At 37.2% G+C, this 20,273-nt stretch overlaps 1 protein-coding gene across 1 annotated transcript; it reads right to left on the bottom strand.

Annotated features, from left to right (window-relative positions):
- Positions 1-15,731: 15,731 nt before the first annotated feature.
- Positions 15,732-16,951, bottom strand: LOC113776254 (transcription repressor OFP8). Its single transcript, XM_027321371.1, has one exon. The coding sequence runs from the start codon at positions 16,907-16,909 to the stop codon at positions 15,983-15,985; it is 927 nt and encodes a 308-aa protein (XP_027177172.1). The 5' UTR covers positions 16,910-16,951; the 3' UTR covers positions 15,732-15,982.
- Positions 16,952-20,273: the final 3,322 nt, after the last annotated feature.

Consider the following 20,273-nt stretch of genomic DNA (forward strand, 5'->3'; position numbering starts at 1 on the left):
TGTTATTAGACTCTGATGCAAATGTTATTCATTGGCATTTCTGGAATGACAATTCTTTCCGTGTTTTGAGTAACTGATCTTTGTTTCCTTTCTAATAGAATAGTATACTTAAAAAAGAATCATCGCTGTCTTTCTTTTTCCTTGTACTGTAAACTCAACCATCTATAGCAGTTTTGCAACTAATGGTACTTGACTTATCATATATATAGCACAACTCTTCAGGTTATTAGTTAAAATGATTTATTCACAAAACGTTTATGCAAGTACAACACCAAAATGCATCTTATATATATACTATCATCCATTCAATTTTTTTTTTTTTTTTTTTTTTTTTGCAGAGGACTTAATTTCCTTTAGCATAATTTTTATGCAACGAACAGTCACCTTCAAGGATATTTATAAACTTAAGTCGGAAAATTCATAACCTTAAAGTTGGATGCCAATATTTTGTGAAAATTAAAGAATGGCTCTGTTAGGATAATTATTTTTTAGGGTGTTCCAGAAATATTTTATTGTAATACTTTTTTTGGAAAATTTGTTTGTGTATCTGGGAAATAAATAAAAAAAAAAATGGCTAAAGAATAGGCTTGAAACTTTTAAACGCATGCTCAGAAAAAGCCAATGGTTTAGAGACCGAACACCACCACGTATTTAAAATTTATTGAAAATTTTTGTGACTAGAAAAGTAAGCATGTGTTATGCATCAGCCTTTGCAAGAACACGGTGGGGTTTGAAAGGAGAGGGGAAAAAAAGGTGAAAATTTCATTCCCCAGAAGGTCCCAGTTAGATACACTAAGTTTCAGTTCCTATGGGAATCTTCATCCTGGCACCTTTTAGCAATTTTAACAATCTTAGCACTTGTAACTTTTATTTTATTTTTTTTTTTCTGTGATGTATTTAGATACTTTTATCTGAGACCCCAAAAGAAAACAAAAATTCTGAGTTCCCAAGTCTCACGATATATTAGTATTTTCTCCCACTATTATGAGTTTTATTTGTAGTACTATTGAGTTATAATTTTTCATCATTTGTGGGTTTGTTTTATTAATTGTATTACTTTAGTACCATTGTGAATTTCTTATAACTAGACTAATTTTTTTTTTTTTTAAAAAAGGTACTTCTGTCTTATTACCAACCGATTATAACTCCTCACAAATATTTGGTTCAGCAAATAAATCATGTTAAAAACTTTGTTAATATTGTGAGACAGTGAAAACTAATTCGTGACTAGTATTTATCAGCCCTCCACAAGACGACTATTGCATACACAGAGGGAAGGGGAGGGGTCAAGCGAACTCCATTTTATGATGAGATGAGAAAAGAAAACCGTGCCTTCGAATCAATTTTCAGATTTGACTATGAAGCAAATACGATCCTGTCCTTTCCTGTTTTTTTCATTGGACGATTGCATCAAGTAGTCTACCCGTTCAATACCAATATATGACTTGGATGATGAAATTTCTCAAGGAAGCCCTGTCTATATAAAGTTAAAAAAAAAAGGAAATTTCAAAAGGTAGAAATGGGAGTAGAACTGGCAGGATGTAGAAATATAGGGTTTCAGAAACATTTTAGAGAAGGTAGAATATAGGTAGGTGGTAGGGTTCATACCGACCGACGGGACTAACTTTATGACCACATTATAGCGGAATCTTGTGTTATCAATAGATGTCAAACTCAAGGGAGAAAGAGAGGGGAGGAAGGTTATATGGGACCAACTAAAACGACCTTCAAGTAATTGATCGGACCATGATCAATACCAACCATGTTAGTATTCAAAAACCTTGCGGTGCAACATGGTTATGGAAGAGTCTAAGAGAGCACAACCATGTTAGGAGTTTTTTTTTTTTTTTTTTGAAGGATCATGTTAGGAGTTCAACATATGTACGAGAAAAAATCCATGCTAAATTTAAACTCATTATCCAAATTCTGTAAGTCTAAACCAAAACATGCTTAATTATGCCGAAAGAAAGAAAAGGCAACAAAATTTGGTGATGAACCTCTTTAATTTGGTTACATGCATGATACAGATACACCCCTTCCCTTCTCTTCGTAGACTTAATTGATTCCGAGTCATGAGTTGACAAGTCAAGTTGCAAAGGGAAAGGAGGGGCGGGGGAGGGAAGGTGTGCGGGATGGCAGAGCAAGTGTGCACGGGTAGGGATGCGATCAATCATAGGAGGAGGATGGACCAGATACACGTGAGGGTGGCAAGGTATATACATGCTAATTGCTACCTGCTGCGTAAGCCACTCTGCTCTCCTGGTCCATCATCCTTCAGGTCATGACTACCGAGCTGCGTCGATTAACTACGATGCCTTTATTCTTCCTTCCTGGTCCAATCCCTTATTTATTACTAATCTACCGTTTGATTGCTAAATTTTCCTACACCACCGCCAGACAACGACTCAAGGCTCCAGCCAAACCCGCTATGCCAACATGCTAGCTGCATTCACCGACTCGTTTCAAAACGAGACTCCATATCTTATAAGGATTGGAGAGAAGACAAACCTAATCTGGTTTCAGTATTACAGTTGCATTGTATAATCTGTTTTCAGTATTGCAGTTGCATAGCATGATTGTACAAAGTCTGTTAACTCTACTCTAATTGGACCGAGTTATTTTCTTTAGCTCAAACGGGGGGGGGGGGGGGGAGAGGGGAAGAGTAATTCGAACCCCTAACCATTGAACAACCAACCTCAATAATTTCATCAAGTTGTTGCATTTGGTCATCAAGTTGTTACATTTGTGCGCTACTAACTTGTATGCATGGTTCAAAGAATCGGCCAGTCTGAGACGATTCGGTTGAGTCGTCATCGGAATGGAGTTCTCCGTTTCGATATCAGAACGAAATGACTCTGAGATACATAGATTGCTGAGAACTCGGTTGAGTCACCGAGAACTTGGTCAAGAAGTTTTCGACAAAGATATAAACGACCGAGTCACACCGAATCCTCTCGAGTCATTTCGAATCAACTCAAATCCAATGAAAAAAAAGTACATTTTACAGATTTTCTTTTGCTAATTTTTTTATTATTTTTGTTTATTATATATTTTTATATTATTCATAATTTTTAAAATATTAAATATTTCAAAATTTGCATCTTGCCGAAACCGCAATCGATATGCCGAAACCGATATGGAACGGTCCAGGCCACAACCATGACCGCAACTGGAACTTTGAACCATGCTTGTATGTTCAAACGAAAATACTGTCTTTGCCTGCTATAATCATGCCAATTATCATAATTGAGTGTCACCGGTTTTCATTTACACCTGATTTAGTTATCACCCTCCCACAACAACTGGTAATATCGGAACACTCTTGAGCCTGTCACTAATTTTTACAAAATCTTGCCTTTCTGAAAAAGGCAAAAAGCAAAAGATTCTCAAGTACTCTGCATGATAGGTTTTTTGGTGGTAACTAGAGGCGGTGACCCAGCTATGCTCGGTCAATTCTAAGATCCCCCTGGGTGGCTCCGTGGCCTGCATTTTGTTACTACTCCAGCCTTTAAGGGAACTCCCACGAATGTTCTAATCATTCGACATCCACCGGGGAAGGGAGGGGGGGCCAGGGGTGGGGGAAGGGTTGTTCAATAGATTTTTCCTCTTTCCTTTTCTTTTCAGTTTTTGCTATCGTGTGGAATGAGTGAAACTGCCAAGTTTTTCCAACAAACTTGTTACATGAGAGTGTCTGTGGGTGCATATGCGCGTGTACAGTTGGTGCAGCCCATGAACAGGGAGACCTTTATACATGCATATTCATCCATCCATCGAGGATGAAAGGGCCAAGACATGCAGGCGCAAAAGAGAGGATCAAGTGGGGGGAAAATAAATTACCACTGACTACTCATGATCGGAATTGCTTTGTGTTTGTGGAAAAGAAAGTAGAAGAGAGTACATATATTGAAGGAGAAGAAGGAGACGAAGACGAATGGAGACATGATTTCCTTTTGTCATCTCTGAACTCTATATTTCTCCCCTGGTCTTGGTGGATGGGTGGTCAGGTTATGGGGACGGGTACCGCTAGTACTCGTTTACACCTCCGTTGTAGGAGTACCCATTACCTATTTTAAACCATTTCTCCTATCAAGGGTCGCATCTTCTTTTTCCAGGACTCTTCTCCCTTCATGTTGTGGACTCTGATTAAAGTAAAAAGGTCTGTGATTACAATGACACTTTTCCAGTGCTTTGCGAGTACAACATTATGATCAAACCTATGACGACTACTGTGTACATAAATGAGCACTGTTTTACCTTCTTAATACATCAATTGTATAGACAAAGTTTAATTGAGATGGCATTTGACATGATGCTTTTTCAACAACAAATTTTGGTATCAGTAAACATATTTAACAAATTGGTTGGGCCGTGTGAATTGGTTGAGCTCCTAATTCGAATTTACCTGTCTGGCCATTTGGATTCTTATACTTTCACAAAAGTACCGTTCGCTAGATTTTTTTATTTTTAGGTCGTTAAAAGGTAGCAGTCACCATGGGAAACTAGAACGTAGCATTAATTACCAGAAATTGACTATCTAGCTAAATGCTGTCATAGCCTGGAAGCCGATTAACTTCTGTCCTAATCAATAGATGGAGTTTAAGAACTGCACACAATAATCTTGACTGACTTAGATGTATAAACCCCAGAAGAAAATAATGACAGTCGGATTACACTCTAATGCACGTGTTCGTCTAAATATGACATCCTTTATTGAGATATACAGAAGATGATATGGAAATGAGTCACCACGAAATTGACCCCCTCTTTCATTTGATGGCTCATGGCTGAGAAGGACTAGCATAGATATTAGTCACAAAGAATGGCCCCTTCATCCTCATTTTGATCTTTCCCACCGCTCTTTTCACCCCAAGAGAGACCCCTATAATTCCTAAACGGGAAGAATCTTCTTCCATCCCGCAAACTTTGGTAGTGCGCCTGTCTCCTTCACCTGATCAGAATCTAAAGATATACTGGAGGAATCTTCCCCAACTTCAAGGAATTCCAGTGCTCTTTTTACTCGTTGCTTAGCCTGGAGTTAGAACGCTTTTCGAGTAGCACCGCAAGCTGGGATAGGAATATGGGATCCACCTCTCTTAGATGGTGGACAAGGACCAGAATATGCTACTTGGATGCTGCCATTTTCGATTGCCTGGATTTTATTTCAGCTGACTGTTTGTCCATGGAATGGAAAGATATTGATGTTCTAGTCCTCCTATTTCAAGAAAGGCAACAAAAAACTGACCAACGCCCTGATCCTACTTTCTCAAGAAAAGTCCCGAGTATCAATCCATCGGATTTGCAGAATTTCTAGCTTGATATGAACAATGGAAGTGCTAGAGTTTGATACAGCTGTCTAGATAATCAGTACTACTAGCTGCCTGGAAATTTTCCACTTACAGAACATCATGAAAAGATCTCTGGGGACTGAGATGCCCACACTAAAAGGGCAAAGCATTAATTAGCAAAACAAGAAGATTAATTAGTACTAATGTTTCAGGTGTGAACAAACAAATAAATGGAAGATGGAAAAAGCAAGCTGATATGGATCAGTGAATTAAGTTGAAAGTTCTAACAGCGAAACATTTGGGTTTCACAGGGACTGGAATTTGTGTTACAAGATATATAAGTGCCATAAATTTAAACGACATGGGCGTATATTAGTATTAATTTCAACGTGAAGAACAAACATCTTAAGAAGCTAGCTTTTAAAGAAGTTTGCTTTCTTTAGCCAATGATCCCTCATGATTGCTTCTGTAATTCTCGTTATTTACAACTAAGTTCGGGTAGCAAAAAGTTTCTACTCAGAACTTAAAATGTAGCGAAACATTTAGAAAAGGAGGCTTTTTCTAGCAACCAGAAAAGAGTCAAGCTAACATAAGAAGGGAGAATGAAGATGGGAGTAAATTATGATTGATCCAATTTCAAGCTAACATAAAAACAAGTTATTGTAGTTGTATATAAAATTAACAAAACGTTAATGATAATAAATCCAGCATGATCAGGAGTCCTTGAGTGGGGGCTCCTGAGTCTTTATCATTAACATGCACCTGATGAGGGCTGCAAGAGCCAATACGACCTTTGAACTCCAAAACCTCGAATTTTCTAAGCTGTCCAAACTTCAAAAGCGACTCTAGGTTGGAAGCAATAAATTTCTTCTATTCCCGCACCACTTTCATTTATTTATTTATTTATTTTTTCCTCACTTTTGGAAAAGGGCGTCAAAGTTACAATTAAAGTTTTCATAGCTACCTAACTAATATCCTTACCTACCACTTTAATATCATATGAATCGGTATTTTGATTAATAGAATTAATTTAATTATAGTGGTTAGTTCTGAACAATTTCAGGGAGATGGACCTGCAATTTGAAAAATAATAATGGGATCTATTGCGTCATTGCAAAATTGTAAAACTTTTGGAGAGAGAGAGGAGGGGGCGGGGGGGAGTGAGGGGACTCTACCGCTATTATCAGCTACATCTCACTGGACAATGTAAGTGGGCTTCGCAGCGTATACCGTCGAGAACAAGCCCATTCAGAGTTGTCATTGTGGGAGTCCACTGCCAAGTGGACTGGTTGGCTTAATCATCTATGGGCTTTTCTCTGTTCTGACATTTAAAATGGCTGCATTCTCCGTCGTTCCGCAGAGATGACCAGGCATCATGGATGGTTGTAAATTGTAATTCCAAATCCCCCAGTTCATTCCATAATATACGTTTCTCTGCTTCATTTCGCTTGTTTTGACTTTTCGTCATTTCAAATCAGCTAATCTTGACCTTGGACTTTAAGTAGTCAAACAAGGATTACACCGAACCCCAAGAAAAAAGGGGGTTAAACAGTAGATAATAAGTAGGTCCTTTGTTTGATAACCACATTAAAATTAGTGTATTGTGTTTTCTTCCTATGATGATTGTTTGATAACAGAATTCACTTGTATCTAAATACATTAAAAATTTTACTTACTTTGTGTTTAACTGAAAATTGTACTATCACTTAATTTGCTCAATTATTGAACTATTAGCATCCCTATACAAGAAAAAAAAAACACATTTTCACACATGCGGATACTTTTCCCCATATACCTACTACACTTTTCAAACATACACACTCTCCTCACACGGACGCATGCCTTCTTTAGTTAATATACATTTTAAAATATATTTTTTCTGTCAAGTACACAAAACATATAGGATTAACACTTATTTTCTCTAAGACATATACATTTTCGTATATAAAAACGCACTCTCTCTCTCTCTCTCTCACACACACACACAAACACAAACACGCTTTCTATATTAGCATGCAATTTATTAGTATTAAAATGTAATACTTAAGTTAATACAAATAAAAATAAAACATATTAGTGCCATGAAACTAATATGATACACATGAAATAAAATATTTTAGTTCATCAATTAAGTTTTAGTTTTTAGATTTTAAACTTAATTTTTAATTTTATCAAACGCACCCTAAAAGAATGAATAAATCAACTCGGAAGAAGAGTTTCGTGATTCCAATGCCACACAAAGAATGACAAAAATAAAGGTCTATATATTGCCCATTTCTTTCACTTTTGCCTTAGGAAAGAAATTCAATATCTGCTCTTTTTTAAGACTTACAAAGTATTTATATTGAACATTGACGAGTGACGCCCCCTTTCGTATATTCCCCATCTAATTTTCAAATTAAACAAGTCACCTTTTATATATATATATATATATATTTAAGGAAAAGGTCTACTACTAAAGTTTGTACAAGTTTAGTTGGAGATTGTAACTGACAACAAAGCCAAACGATAATACACTGAAAGTGTAAAGGTTTTATAGAGCGATTTGAATATGTAATATTTCAACATCTATTGGAGTTTAGAATTCCTTTTTTTTTTTTTTGGCTGGCTTAAAACTTCGCACGAAACGCTTTCAGTTCCTCGAGCTTTCCAAAATATTTCTTCTTTCACCAGCTTTATCTCGGCTAGCTCGACCTCCAGGAAGCAAAATGTTTTGGTAGGAAAACGTAATTATCAACAGTCAAGGTAACTAGCAATCGACAACAAACACCCAACTGCTCAGGAAATTAAAATAAGTATCAATAAGAAAGTTAATCAGGGCGGCCGGTACAAGCAATTCAGTAGCGGAACAGGACACCACACACCACTCCAGTACTGAAGTCCGACAAGGCAATTTAATTAATCAAGTTCCATGAAAAACTGAAACAAAGAATCTGTGAAACAAATAAGGAAAAGAATCTTAATCCACATAACAATGAGAGAGAAGTTGAAGGAGAAGAAGAAAAAAAAGGGAATATTAAAATTGTCACAGAAAGAGATTGAATATCCTTAATCCAACAGGATATCTAATTTAATCTGGTAACCAAGCCGATGGAGAAAATTGACTGAAGCTTGGACTAATGAAGCACCTGAATCCCATCTCTTCAATCCCTAACTTAAAATTTCGTTAGACAGATCTAAATCAAGCGTTAATGCCAAACCTTTGGAGCTTCGTCCTGGAATTAACGTTGTGGCGTGATGATGCCTGCTGCCCATTCAACAGTTCTGCATACATATCCATGAAGAAGCTGTCAACGATATCAACATAGGCTGGACAAGTCAGACGAGAGTAGTAATGAAGAACCTCTTCTATATCCAACACGTGCTCCACATTACTCTTGTCCAGCATCTCCAATTCCTTCAACTTTTTCTCCACCAAAGAGCTCCTTTCACCTTTCAAGCCCCGTGTGCTTGAAAAATCTTGGTACCTTTTACCTTGGTACAAAATTTTCTTTTTCTTCGGATTCTCTTTCCTGTCAACTTGATAGAAATTCTTTCCAGGGCCGCCACCATGATCTGCATAATTCATCAAGTCATCGGGAACCCGACTCTCGTTTCTTGATACTACTACAGTTGATGATTCTTTCTTCTTGCTCCTTGCTTTGTTGGTTTGCCCGGGATGAGTAGTACCAACCGCGGCCCTTTGGGTAGAAGAATCCGGGTGGTAGTACTCGTTCAATTCTCTGTAGCTGTGGGTGCACTTGACTTGATGATGAATGCTGCCACCACCACAAGGAAAGGAGTTACATGGAGAATTCTTGGGAAGCCTTTCGTACCCACCAGAAAGAAAAGACTTGAAACTTTCCACGGTTTTCTGAAAGAATTTTTTGGTGTTGGATATGGTTCTTAGAAGCATATTGGTAGCTGGGATTTTTTTCCCTTCTTTCTTTTTTTTTTTTCTTGGGCTCAGAATGAACTTTTGACAAAGTGTAGACTATATCTCTATCAAGTGGTGCACAATAATTTTGAATATGCGTGTGAACGTTTCTTCTAAAAGAGATTGACTAGTTCTTTGAGGCACCGGAGAAGATTTAAGCATTCTGGCTAAACGAGAAAAGATGGAGGAGGAAGAGAATGTATTGAGAATTCTTCTTTTTAGGTGTCACTTTAATTTTTCTGTCTCCACACGCTCCTTATTTGGTGGCTAATTCCCCTAAAAACGCCTTTGAGCTGTGAACTGTCCAATGCTGTAGTCATATATTTCTTTTTAATTACTTAGAATATAGTGAGTAATAGTTCTGTTTACTTTTGCTTTTGGAGGTGGGAGTTGGTGTGTAGAGTCTTTAGGAGAACGAAAGGACCCTGTCCCTGCTGGTTGTTCAATTGATGCTTTTCTCTTATCATTCCATATGAGTAAAAAACTTGTTGCAGGGTTCGGAGTTAGATGATATGTTGATGTCAATTGATGTAAAGTATTGCCTTACTACACCCAGAATGAAGCTGCGCTGCGCTGCGCATCCATTTTTGTACGCGTACGGCAGGCAAAAATACAAGAACTACTTTTACTAAATTGAGGAACCCCATCATTCCACTTTCCTGTTTGTTTAGATGGAGCATTCTGGTGGACTGTGGCGTATAATTTAGGTTCCAATGATTGAATCCGTAGATTTTGTTAGTTTAAGCAGCTTTTGGTTAGATTACAACAGTTTCGTCATGGATAATAATCATAACGAAAACTTGTCATGTTGAGTAATTCGTTCAACCCCCTGCATTATGTTATTCTTGGCCATGTTTTATGACTTAGCCGAGTTACCGAACAATCATTGGGATCGTCAGGTGGGGTCAATAAAAATGTATTAGCAATTTAGCATTAGTTAGCAGGACGACAAAAGCACCCTAATCAAACGAACACTTTTGTATGTATTTAAGCCTTTCTACTTAACTTTTCGTTGGCAAAAATAGTATGGAAAATTTACATTTAGTGAACAAAGATTAGGTGGGCAAAAGTACTTCTCGCAGGTCACAACAGGTTGGTTTTCTTTTCTTCAAGAAAAGGTAGCACTCATGCATTAGAATCCTCATTCCACCCCTGAATGGCCCCGCCTTGATGAGTATGATTCCCGAGGCAAAACCACTATCCGAATGAGGGCTCCCTGTGTCTAAATATTCATTTTGACTAATCAGCTTAGTGTCTGCAGATTCAAAGCTGATGTCCCAAGTGTAATTAATCTTGAGGGTCCTGTTGCTGCATGGTCCAAAAGCAGTTTTTGAAAAATCAGGTACGTCGTTATGTTAGGATTTGTGCATTGATTTGTGAGATACTCCCATTTCATCCATTAAGCGGTGTAAACGCGTACACACGTATTTGTTTCTCATTTTTCCGCATTAAGAAACTTTTCTTGTCTTGATTCTAAAAGACACATTAAACCAAACCCCCCCCCCCCCAACAACCTTTTTTTTCTTTCAAAGAGAATCGATAGTATTAGCCTCACTTCCTCCATTGATGAATTGAACTCGTGATTTATTAATTACAAGCGAATCATTTTTCATTGTTATTAAGCGAGCCCTTTATCATACTCCTGTTATTAAAAGAACATAAAAAATCTCCGATGGTCTCTCATTAAAAATGTTTTTTTTTCTATTATATATGTGTCCTAATAGTAACATAATAAATACACAAAGTAGAGGAGTGAACCTACTATAAATTTAAACATTATCATCTATCCTCAAAATTGTATAAACTTTCGCATAAAAAAATCTGCAATCCATTGCAGATGACCAACCCTGAGTAATGGACTCATCTTTTATCTTGTACCCATAATCCAACAAGAGAACCCTATTAAAAAAAAATCATTCTAGCAGAAATTGAGACCCCACATCCATCATATTCTAGACTTGAAATGGTGCTTACTACTATCATATTGCAATTTTATTCCGCAATCACTTGAGCTAATGTCGGTAGCCCCATTCGGTTAGTATAACGGAGGGAGTTCAATCTAACTCCCCTCCCTCCTACTCTCTTTTAGTTTCCCCTGATACCAAAATTTAGAGAAAGCTCCATTTGAGCATGTCTTCTAAGCTGCACGACTGGATAGTTTTTCCTGTCAGCGCTTCATCAACGCACCTCCTCATTGGAGGGATATGGATAATTAAAAGTGTACGGCATATGAGGATGAAGTTGCATATACTTGTACTTAGAGATATATCAAGAATAATTAAAAGTGTACGGCATATGTATATATATATATATGTATATATCAACATGAACCATTTAAAATATGTAGAGCACATATTTGTGATCATGCTTATACTCTCCACAGGCTTGGGAAAAATCTAATCACTCCTCAATGTCCCTTTCTTGAATATAAGTTAGTATGAAGGATCATTTTCACTCGACTTCCATAACAACGCTGTAAGTGAAAGGTTTGTAATCCGAACGCTCTTATTTGAAAAAAAAAAAAACAAACAAACAAGCAAAGACATTGAGGTTAGTGGGCTTGGAAAAGTAGAGCAGCCCACCGGTACGTTAATTCTGCGCGCAATGAGCTTCTGGAGGGATGTAGATCAATTTCATTGAGGCCACAAGGGTCCGGACGTCATCAGCCTCATTAATTTGCCAAGCTCCGTAATGTGTCCCACTTTCTTGGACTTTTTCTTTTATCCTCTAAATGACTAGAAACGAAATTTTTATAATGGGCCTAAACGTAAGGCATAGCCTTCGTAGTCCAATTTTCTAGGTGATTCAGTTCTACACGACGTTCGATTATTCAAAGCCCAAGTTCTAACACGAGGGACCAACCCATCTTCTTGGTTCCTGCTTCTTTGTGTCTGCTAATGTCCAAGAGAAATAGTATCGGATTTGATATTATATTATGAGTAAATTCTATATACACTGACAGTATATATATTATTACCGTTAGATTCACGACATGTGTATAAAAATTGAATTTCAAATTTAAATTTTATATATTTGTCATTTATCCAATGCTGACAGTGTATACACTGATTAATCCTTTTTTTGCCAAAACTCAAACTTCAATGCCATGATAAATTTTTTGTTATTATTTTAGTACCGAAATTACTCCTCCATTACAGATTGACTTGCGAGGAATTAGTTTTGTCATGGTTGATGCGCCATCTATATTTTGACTGTAATGATATAATTTGCTGAAATATGAGGTTGAAAGCCGGACAAAGTGAGTTGAACCAATTTAAAAGATCTAAGGCCACCAAACACCAAAAAAAAAAGAGGGACAATGAGCTAGAATTTGGTGAAGGCAACCAAGGAAAGTCAGGGCAATTAATCCAAGCAACGAATGGGCCAATCAAAATTTGAGTATCAGCATTCAGCACATGGAGATTCTATAATTCTATTCTGACAAAAGAACAGCTTAAAGCAATGAAGAAACAAGTACTGTACAAATCAACTAGTTTTTTACTACATACATACATCCTGTTTTGGAATGTAACAGTTGCAGCAGCAGCAGCAGTAGGCATATATATGGACCAGCATTTAATTAACTCTGGGGTAAAAATGCAGGCTTTACTGTACACCGCAGTGCTGAGCCTTATCCCCCATACAGTACTTCTGTTCCCACTCCCAGAAACCAGAATGGACATGGACTACCCAACCGGGGTGGCAATTTGCACTTGTTCCATCGTCGCTGCAGCACTGAACCTAAACACAGCCAAAAAATTCATTAGAAAGGAAGAGAGTGGGGAGGCTGAGCGGGCAGGCTCGAGAATCCAAAAAATGCGACAATTAATGGTTTTTATAACAAGTCTACTAAATAAACAACATTCTGCCACCACCAAACATTCTTTAATTTGCAATGCCTCTGTAATCTGTATGTGTGTGTGTGTGTGTATATATATATGTGTGTATATATATATATCCGAAATTTGACAGCACAGGCATTAGGCAACCAGCGTTTCATTAATTTCGACAGTGATGTTATGGAATTTCTTCTGCAACCCCCGTACATGTCTACATTTTATGCAGCAGCTATCAAGGTCAGAAACCCATCACAAACGTAGTAGTAATATCACGAAACACAACCCTTAACTAATACAGGTCCAAACCCCACCCTTTCCCCTTCACGATGAAAGAAGGAAGGAAGGGAAAAATTGCTGCCTGCTCCAAACGTAGTTTTGTTTCTTTCTCCCTGTTCAGTCCTCTGCGCCTTCCTCCTTCATCTCATATTTTATTCATTCATTGTCTCTTCCTTCGAATTTCAATGCTCCTACCACTGAAATTACATTACCATCTGCTGCTTTACCCTCGAAGGGATGAGACGACCGACGCATTATTTCATGTAGCTGTTCAAAAAATCATAACCCGTCACTTTCCAGATTCAAGGCTTCCTTGTGACCGAAATTGGAATGCAAATTAATGTGTTGCCATTGAGCAGAGAATGTAGCTGCCACCCAACGTTTGAGTTTGAGATTAATTTAAGAGTCAAGCTACAGGCAATGCCGAGCTTGTTGGATCAGCTAGGTTGTAAAAATTTGTAATCTTGTACCATTTCCATTGCAATCAAACAAAAAAGTAGAAGTTCTGCAGCTCATTTGGCTAACATGTTTATTCCCACCACACCACACCACAAATTGGAAGCAAATGGAATACTGGATACTTAAATAACATTACAAAACTGATGTCCCTACATTCATTTTGTTTTCTTCTTTTGCCCCTGAACAATTGACACCTTTTTTTTTTTTTTTTCTGACACAGGGGATATCTGAACCTCCGACCCGACTAATTTTCCTGCGGCTCGAAAGAAGAGGCTCCATCCCCCGAACACATCAACCCTTGGACTCGAACCCTTGTGAGAGTAATGAACAATGTACCCTGAAGAAGGGATGTAACCAATTCAGCTGCCCAGGAGGAGGGGCAATTGACACCTATTACATAAGGACAATTTCGCCTCTTTCCTGTACCAACAATTGACACCTATTTATTAGTAGCATGTAAATTTAAGACTGTTTTTTGTCCGGAAGCGCTAAGCCAATCATATGAACACATTTTAAAGAAATTTTTTTTTTGTTGTTGGGGCCGAGAATCTTGGTCATCATACATGGTTTGGAAATTCTCCTACAACGTCAACGATAAACTTCAAAAGGGGTGCTGCTGCTAACAAAAGAAATTATTATTTACTACGCAGCAGTAGCCATCTTAAATTTGGGACAAAGAAAATACTAACAATCACATGTAGAGTGTAGACATGGCTCATAATCGTTGACCCCAAACAAAGAAAAGGGGCATTTGTGATTCTTATCATCATCATCTGACGACAAACCAAAAACTGCTTAATACAGTAGTATTTATTACATGTAAAGTTTCTCTAAGCACAAGAAACATTAGGCAAGTTCTAATATATACTAACTCCAAATAAACAGACAGACGGCTGAAATTAAGTGCTCGATGCACTATTTTAATTATCTTCATTCGAGTTTGATACACAAACCATTACGATAAAAAAAAAATTAATAGAATCAACGGAAGCCTTGAAAAGCCTCCACCCCTGATTCTCCAGATAAGAATTTCTGATAATTATAATCCACAGTTTGTCTTTGTCATATTAAAACTGCTGATAAGCCACTCTCTGTCGACTTTTGGATTACTCCGAAATTCAAACTGCTAAAAAGTAGGAAAAAAAGGAAAGTAGAAAGGCGTTGAATATGGAAAATTAGGTGAAGATTATTGTTTTCTTCAATCTTCTTTCGAGAAACGAAAATTTGACTAATTAAACCTAATCCCAGAAGTCAACCCAAAAGCCGGCAACTCTTGGATTGCTCCCAGGGACTTAACTACCCAAATCCCAACCCCCCCAAAGCCGATGTGGGATAGAAACCCCGACAGGGCCAAGCCCACTAGACCCGCTGCTACTAAGTGATAAAGACCCCCACAAGCCCAGAGAATGTATTCAATCAATGTATGCATTTTAGACCTTTTATCCCTTCTTTTTGTGCAAATTTGCGGAAAAGAACTCGACAAAATATTAGTCACTCATATTGCGTCCATCATCTGATACAGGCAGGCACGCGACAATTACAATTACCGCCGTATTAAATAAAATACAGTTCATATATAGCAATAAAATGCTTTCTTAGACTTGTAGAATGTAGAGGCACTTTTGTCCTGTAACGTAGCGTAGTTTGTCCATCCCCACCATGATCGAATCAATCTTCTATGCAGGCATATGTCTCTCACGATTGAAAGATGCTAAGATCCATTCCACGACCTTTTGTCATTTTTCTGTCCTCCTCCTGATCTTTTTCAGTCATCTTTCTTCTTCTTGTCAACCCAGCTTTTCGTAATGTCATCGAAATCCAGAAAGGCCGAAAGGAGCAAGGAGAAACGTAAAGGAACAAAACAAAAGAAATTAGCTAAATTACACCATACTCATATACTACTCTCAAACAAAACAAGACAGTTACAACCCTGAACCAAAAAAAAAAAAGGAACACTGGACGTGTACTTATGTGTTGAACTTTGGCGTCGGAAACAGCAGATATAGAGAAGAAAAGGAAAAGCAACTGCAAAGATTAATGACCACTAATTGTACTCCACCATCATCAACATAGCTAATAATACTAACAGTCGGTAGAAGACTAATTACTTCGTCATTGTTGACAATACATGCATCTCCTTAAAAAAAAAAAACACAGAAATGGGCTTGAAAGTTACTACAACAACGACAACAAAGTAATCTTCTCTTCTAGGACGGGGAGTTAGCGAACAAGGCTTCCCAAATGTCAGTGAAAACTTCAATGATAACCCTGTGATGATGATAAGAGTTTAAAGATAACAAGCACTGCAACAAGTTCTCCAAATCCTTTCCAGAAAACATCTGCCTTTCCACAATCATTTCCACCATTGATGTCCTGAAATCGTTGTACGGGTCACTCGAACGCTTCACCACTGCAAAACTGTCCTTCACTTTCCCCTTCAATTCCGGCACTGCTAATGGATTTGGACCGCCTGCGGAATGATAATTTCTCCTCTGCCGAGGCTTCCTGTTGCTCTTACACGTTTTGTTTCTTCTGAAAGACTCGGAAGAGTCAGAGGAGAGTGATCTTGAAGAAAACATGGTCGTTCTATCATCATCGTCGTCGTCATCTTCATCGCTACTAAACAAGCCATTGTAGCTACAAGCTGAAAATTCATCAAGTAGAAAAATACTTTTGCTTCTCGAACGAACCCTTCTGTTTATACTAGCCCGTTTGCTCTTCTTTTCTTTGTGCTTCGAAGGCGTCGGCGTCGGCGTCGCCGCATGATCTTGGAACTGGTAGAAAGCGTTGATCAGAGGCGAAATGGGGGATGCAGGCGGACATTTTTGACCTTCCTGAGTAGTAGTACGACTACTATCCTCGGTTGACGCTGAGAGGAGTAGGGGTTTTTTCAAGATTTTGTTGGGAATACAGGTTTGTAGATGATCGTGAGTTCGGAAAGTCTGAGGGTGTTGTGTTCTGCAGAGGGAAGGAAATGGACGGGGTTTTGGAGAGAAAAGCTCGATCAACTGGCGCTGCTGGTTTTCGGGGAGAAAAACGGGTTTTTCGATTGCGTCGGTGATGGTTTTGGAGCGGCATGACCCGAATGATGACCGGAACATGCGAGAGATTCGCAGTTTGAACCGGTTTTCCATTTTTGGGTTTGTAGCGAAGCAGAGATGGGAGAGAGAGTGAGAGAGAAGTGGGGAGGGGAGAATGTATTGACTATTGATGAAGATGGTGACTGAATATAATATAGTATGAGCCTGAATAAATTCAGACAGCCATGACAGAGAGAGAGGATTGAGACTTTGTATATAAAAAAACAAAAGGTCCTTTTTCTGATGGTATAGAAAAATGACGTTGATAATACTGCTGCTTTTTGCTGTTTTCGTCTTGTTTATCGTCCCCATTCCTCAAAATTCAACTTCAGTTGGCCTTGTTTGGATTGTCGTTTTCCGTCGGGAAATTATGTCGTTTTTCGTAATCACATTTTTCTATTATCTTTTTTCCTCACATACATCAAATCGCTATAGTAATTTTTCATGAAAAATCATGAAAAATGCAATTCAAACACAACCAAACCAGACAAGTCTCCTTTAATTTAAAGTTTAAGCCACCTAATTACTTTTAAGTATCATGTTTGATTGAATGGATATATACTGCACTTGCTTAATATACTCCATTAAATTCGAGTAAGTATTTAATGCATTAGTTACACTGAAATGATTCATCAGTTGTTCTAATTGTATATTAACCAAACCAAAAATAGATAAAGTAAGAAAACCTCTTGTGACCTGAGGCCATAATTGGTATAATAAATGTTATCTTATCTGTTTGTTTACTGATTGTGTGATGTATGTGAAACAAATAGTTAATTAAAAATATGAAAAAGTGAGTTAAAAGTATATTTATAATCCTTAATTGCAACAGCCTCGTCTCAGAAACAGAAGCATGGACGGGATTTCAACCCAACTTTTACTATTGAGCAGAAATTTTGGGCCATTGGCTGCGTGTAGAAAGTAGGAACAGAAAGGAATCATGAGAAGGCGAAGTTTGGTTGGATTATTAGATCTAAGAAATTGTTTTGCTTTGAAAAACAGCGAATCAAAGTTGGAAATTTTTTAAAATTTGGGTGTAGCAGAGGTTTAAGCAAGTGATGGACGGAAGTGGAACACCAACCGCCGGCTCCCTCTCTCTATTAAACAACCCTACGGCTACGCTAAAAGACACGGGGGACCAAGGGAATTTTGGCGCTGGGCATGGGGTAATCCGGCCCGCCGGAGGGATGATATGTTTCAAATTCAAACATTTCTCTTTTTACAATAATAATATTCTTTATTAAGGTTCCATTTGATAGTTTTACAAAGAAAGAAGCGTTTCTTTCTGACACAAGTAAGTCTAATAAATGTGTTTTTAAATCATCAAAAGTCGGATTAGTTAGGTTATTAAAAATTAGTTACCGAACAATTTAGAAGTACTTTTAATGTTTAAAAGTTAAAATGATTTTTTCCCTTAAAAAAAACACACGGTGGTAATTAAAAATGAGACCTAAATTATATATCATCATGCCTGCCACCAAAAGTTGGAGTACGTACTTACCTTACGATCCAAATAATGAGACAATGATTAACAAATTTGGCCGCAACATAAAAAAGGATTCCGTCCCCCTTCTATAGTATGATCCATTCTTCTCTTAACCTTTTCTAACTGAAGTTAGAAATTCGGCTTTTATAAATCTAGATTCCAAAAAGAAACCTCAAAAGTCGGTAACTTTTGAGGTCCTCTCAGAAACTTATAAACTCAAATCCAACCCCCCCCAGAACCGATGTAGGATAGCAACTCCACAAGGGCAAGTCAATAGGCCCGCTGCTAGTATGATCCATTCTTCACCCACTCTCTTTGCAAACTTTGCTATTGATTGGTAGGCAGGTGGAGGAGTGAAATTGCAATATTGCCTTGAAGCTAATATAAATTGCTTAGCATATTAATGGGTTTGTTTGGATAGTTTATTATTTGAAATAAATACTGTAGCACTTTTGATGATGTGATGTATATGAAATAAAAATGTGATTAAAAATATAAAAATGTAAGTTAAAAAATGTGTTTATGATGTAAGCGAAATATTATTTGAGATAATTTGTTTATACAACAGTTACTCTTCGTGGAAACGGGTAATATACCGCTGTAGTACAAAGCTAAAATGAAGCAGGACGAATTTTGACCAAATTTTGTCTCCTGTTGTTAATGTATAAATAAGTAGTAGTAGTAGTAGTAGTAAAAGGTTGTATTGTATCGTGTTGCGTGAGAATAGTAGTGATGTTGCCGGAGTCCTTTCTAATTTTTCTTTTATGAGAAATATTCTCGCAGTCGCAGCATGATTTCTTTCAGAAATACTACTATAATTCATAGCTGCGTAGGCCGTAGAACTTAATTATAGAGTAAAATTTCACATGAACTACAGTTGCTTTATTTTCCCCAAAAATACGTAGGGTTGTGGATTGATATCATGTGATCATCAATCCGCCGGCTTTGCTTTGAGAGCTCTTCATAGCTGGAGGAAGGTCTTCACGTTCTTAGGCCTCATATTAGTGTACATCTTTTTATAGGGTTTGATGAGTGGGGGCTTTTTTGCCGATAAATATAGCAACTATACTGACTATGTTTTTGTTTACCAGGATTCGTAAAAAGAAAATAAAATTTCTAAATTTTGTTCTGTTTATATCGTAAATATAATTTTTAATTATTTTTTATTTTTTACATATCACAACACAAAAATTATTATAATATTATTATTTTTAGATAATTTTGTTTCAGATAATCTTCTATACAAATCAACCAAATTTAAGAGATAAAATAATAGAAAACTTTTTTTTTTGGGGGGGCTACATTTATGTACAGTAAATCAGCTTATCATGGATCGGGTATTGGAGTTTCTTTTAACAAATATCTCAGGCTCTCAAGTCCTTTAAATGTTAGTACAACTTAAAGTGATCTTTCAAAATTATATATTTCCCATGAAAGGACTGCCAAAATTTACCTAACGTGGCCTTCTTATCCAAGCTGTATCACCCTATTCAGCTACGTAATTTGATGCACTTTTATATTTGAAACAGATAGGAAGTGTTACGTCAAAATAGAATGTATCACATTTTTAAGTAATAGTTTGGTGTCTTTATCAAGTTATAGGTTGCTAAGAGAGGGAGAAATAATGTCCAATAATTACGAAAAGATACAACATAACTCTGACCTTTGTATTTAATTAACTCTTGAATGTGATTGCTAACTGACATTTGCTGAAAGACTAAGAGGGTATCAATTGTATTATTTGATCAAATATACGTACAACTATGAACAAAAGGCTGACAAAAAGTTTGGGGTAGGTTTATAAGTCTCCTGCAGAACCATAAAAGTTGCCGACTTTTGTGATTAAAAGTCATTTTTTGGCTTTGACAAAAAAAATGAACAAAAGGCTGACATGGGCTTCCTTTTTTTTTCTTTTTTTTTTATTCATTACTT

Source organism: Coffea eugenioides, chromosome 6 (assembly GCF_003713205.1).
Source record: "Coffea eugenioides isolate CCC68of chromosome 6, Ceug_1.0, whole genome shotgun sequence".
Classification (NCBI taxonomy): domain Eukaryota; kingdom Viridiplantae; phylum Streptophyta; class Magnoliopsida; order Gentianales; family Rubiaceae; genus Coffea; species Coffea eugenioides.

Coding starts and splice junctions, on each gene's coding strand:
- LOC113776254 (XM_027321371.1), bottom strand. CDS start 16,909: ATGGAAAACCGGTTCAAACTGCGAATCTCTCGCATGTTCCGGTCATCA.